The 3,804-nt window shown below is 36.4% G+C and overlaps 1 protein-coding gene across 1 annotated transcript in view; it reads left to right on the forward strand.

The window, feature by feature from the left end:
• The window catches only part of LOC107660248 (protein diaphanous homolog 3-like), a 273,308-nt gene that overhangs the window by 177,395 nt on the left and 92,109 nt on the right, over nucleotides 1-3,804 (forward strand). Inside the window, exon 24 of the mRNA XM_016449516.1 lies at nucleotides 2,594-2,729. Coding sequence (XP_016305002.1) covers nucleotides 2,594-2,729 — 136 coding nt within the window. The remainder of the gene's footprint in view (nucleotides 1-2,593; nucleotides 2,730-3,804) is intronic.

The raw sequence follows: 3,804 nt of genomic DNA on the forward strand, positions 1-3,804 counted from the left end.
TATATATATATATAAGCAAAAAACTGCTTAGCATATATTCATTTGCATATGTGTGAGAAAAGTAAGTTCTGAGCCCAGGATATGTGCATTAGTTCTGTAAATGCATTTAACTTCTTTAGAATCTAGAAATGCAGTACTCATACCCATATTCAAATTATTGAATTTTGAATTCAGGTTATTCCTCAGCCGTCTTTATATCTCCATTTGTGTTGAACTCCCTCTCCCCACTCTTTCTTTCTGCCTTTTCTCGTTAAACCTGTTCGTCTTTTGCCTCTTACATCTTACCTTTGTGTAAGCTGTGCCACTGGCTCTTTTCCACACACTTAGAAATACATCCATTATCTGGAAAAGGCTTTTAAGGCTGCAGAGAGAAAGAGAGCTGAAGAAAGAGGCATATGAAGTGTTAGGACAAGGTGACTGCTCTAATGATGTTACTTTCTGATAGCTTGGTCTGATTGCCCGAGTGTTCTTCTTACACCTAGACAAGTAGCCCTCATCAAACCAAGAGAGGAGTTATAGATTTCTAACAACCCTCTTCAACCACTAATGGTCAAAAAGGAAAGAAAGCCAGCAAGAAGGGAAATTTTGCTCTGTTCTTGCCCCACAGATTTTCTCGGAGACATCTGAAGTACTCAGAACATTGTGAAAACCTGGGAATAAAATGCCTTAGTTAATGAGAGGTCTCTTTCTGCCAAAATTTACTCCACTTAACACTATTTTCTTCCAGTTTGTCTTTCTTTCTTTCTTTCTTTCTTCCCTCCCTCTTTCCTTCCTTACTTCGACTATATTTCTTACTTTCTTTCTTTCTTCCCTCCCTCTTTCCTTCCTTCCTTACTTCGACTATATTTTCACTGTTGCTCTTTTTTTAAATCAAAATTTTCTCTATGTAGCACATTTTCTCCACCATGGTAATGTTGTTCCGTTAATTGATTAGGTAATATATAGTGCTACTATTTCATTAATTCAACTTATTAATACTGGGCAACTTTTCCCTGAATTTTTTGGTGGGGAAAAAATAAATGCTGTAACTGTCAATGCCTGAAACTTTGCTGGGTTGTGTAAGTCGCCTGCTTGTAAAACTTGCTTTATTTTATAATGTTCCTACTTTTGTGAACTTTTATGATGTTATTGAATATGCAACATTGGATTTTATATACTGTTGTGCAATCAAATATATTATGTAACTAATTATGATTTTGATTGCAGTCAAAGTTATTCATTAGATTGTAAGTGTTTACAAATGTTAACTTATCAATTGTTGCATTCATATTGCATTCGTTTAATATAGCCATGTCGTGATTTTTCAGTAGGTAGTTTTTTTGTTTTTTTTTATCACTTGCTAATATGTAAGGTTACAAAATAGTGTGTTAAAACAAGTAAGCCTTCAGGAGCTCTATAATGACACCTAATTTCAGTAGAGTAACAAATAAACAGCTTTTACAAAAGGTAGAACGATAACAAAATGACACATATTTCCTGTTTATAATTTCAAGGCTGTTTTATATGGTTTGAGCTAGCTTAAGCGTCAAGTCATTTGGGATGGATCAGTCAGGTGTTTTGTTGCTGCAGGAAATTGTCTTGTCCATGTGACTGGCACCATGGACTCTTTGAAGTTTCAAGCCATTTTGGCGAAGAGTGTGATGCCTTCAGTGTGTAAATTGAAGCTTGGTTATCATTGGACTTTCCAGCGAGACAATGATACGGAGCATCTACCAGCACTTGTTTCAGGGATGGGTCCTGGAATGTCCTTGAGTGGCCATCTCAGCCTCCGGATTTAAATCCCATTGAAAATATTTGATGGGATTTGAAACAAGTGGTGGCAGCACAGAAAGCACAAAATGTCAGTGAGCTGGAAGCTTTTCACATGAGCAGTAGGCTAAGAGTCCAATAGAAAGATGTCAGGATCCTCTGAGCATTTGCCAGAAGCATTTATTGGAGGGTATGAAGGGTAAAGAATGCTCCGCCAAATACTTTTTGACTTTTGGGGTTGAATAGTTTTGCACATGGACATTTGTAGAGATTCAACTGTTTACTGAGGCTCTAGTTTGGTGCCACTCAGTTTTATTCGCATCAGCAGAATGTCTTGTATATCAGGGGAATGGTTTTGATTGCAGCTGAAATTCAATTTGATGGAGTGTACAACTGGCTAAAATTCAGAAATATATATATATAAAAAAAAAAGATTATAAAGTTCTAAAGAACAGCATTTATTTGAAATGGAAACCTTTTTAAACATTATACATGTCTTTACTGTCACTTTTAGTCAATTTAATGAATCTGTGCTAAATAAAAGTATTAGTATATTTTTACTGTCCCAAAATGATTAAATGGTAGAGTATGTTGTACTAATGCTTGTAAATCAAATTCACTTATAATTTATATACAAGTTTTATTCACTTATAACTTTTTCTGTTTTTGAAGTCAGGCTTCTGTCAGGTTGTTGAGCTGTAAACATTTAAACGTATAACACAACACTAAATCTAAAGAACTGAAATGAACTGAAATGTCTCCACATAACACTGAACATCTATTCGCTTCATACTTTCCTTGTTTCCTCAATAGTCTGCTCTATCTCTGTCTTTTTTCTCTCTAGCAAGCAGTGAAGGAGAATGCAAGGAGAAGAGAGGCGGAGGAGAAGCAGAGGAAAGCGAGGATAGCCAAAGAGAAGGCGGAACGAGAGAAGCAGGAGCGGCAGACGAAGAAGAAGAGACTGCTGGAGGTCAACACAGGTGAAATGTTTATCAGTTACTCACTAAAAGTTTTCACGAGAGTGAGCTTTAGAAAAATCACCTTTGAAGATGGATGAAACGAGTCCCTGCACACGTTCCTAGGAGCTTGTTTTAAACCGACAGAAGAGAGACACAAGTGAGAGCATATGTGTGTCCTGTTGTCAATCTGTTACCATGTGAACAGCCCATCGCTGTTATAATACCCCACACACAATAGAAATTCAATGCTGTGACTTTCACAATGTTGAAGACCTTGCTTTGTAGTGACTCTCAGTTCTGAATCAAGCCGATCTGCATTTACACACTTCCTATAATGTTTACTCAGGCTTTTATATATTTATCTGAGCGAGCATCAACATCATAATGATACAACGAAATGCATGATGATATTAGAGATGTGATTGGATTACAAACAGGTTCTGTGCACTCATGAGACACACACATGAAATGAGTTTGCTATAATATATGTTGCCACTCTGCTGTTGCCTCCTGCTGTTTGAGGAATGTGTGTGAGGATGTACACGGACACAGCAGGCTCACAGTGTTCACTGGGATGAGTTTTGTGTCTGAATCAGGTCTCACGCTGTGTGTTCTTCATGCACTTAATACAAAAAACACAACACAAAAGCACACTTACAAATGATAATATGGAGTGTGGCATGATGAGGAGTCAGTAGTGAATGTGGTGTTTGGTTATGGTAGGATGTGAGGTGGTAGTTGACAGTGGGCCATGAAGTATAGTGCAAGGGTGAGGGGCTAAAATGGGCAAGATGTGGCAAGAGTTAGGGATGCATAATGTGTTGGCAGTCATAGTACTATCAGCCAATAAATGTGATTTCACTTTTGTAGTATTGACCAGATAAGTGAAGTAAGCCAATATATTTTAAGATGGCAAATTATAGCAAAATAATCTTGATACTCTCATTTCTGGCTAGCCTAGCTATTGTTAAACAATATAAATACATTAAAAATAAATTAACATTTTTTAATCTACGGAACACAGGAATTTAAATAGTAATAATAATAATGCATTTTATATATATATATATATATATATATATATATATACAGGTGC

Source organism: Sinocyclocheilus anshuiensis, unplaced genomic scaffold, assembly GCF_001515605.1.
Source record: "Sinocyclocheilus anshuiensis isolate Anshui unplaced genomic scaffold, SAMN03320099.WGS_v1.1 scaffold1579, whole genome shotgun sequence".
In the NCBI taxonomy this organism is placed as follows: domain Eukaryota; kingdom Metazoa; phylum Chordata; class Actinopteri; order Cypriniformes; family Cyprinidae; genus Sinocyclocheilus; species Sinocyclocheilus anshuiensis.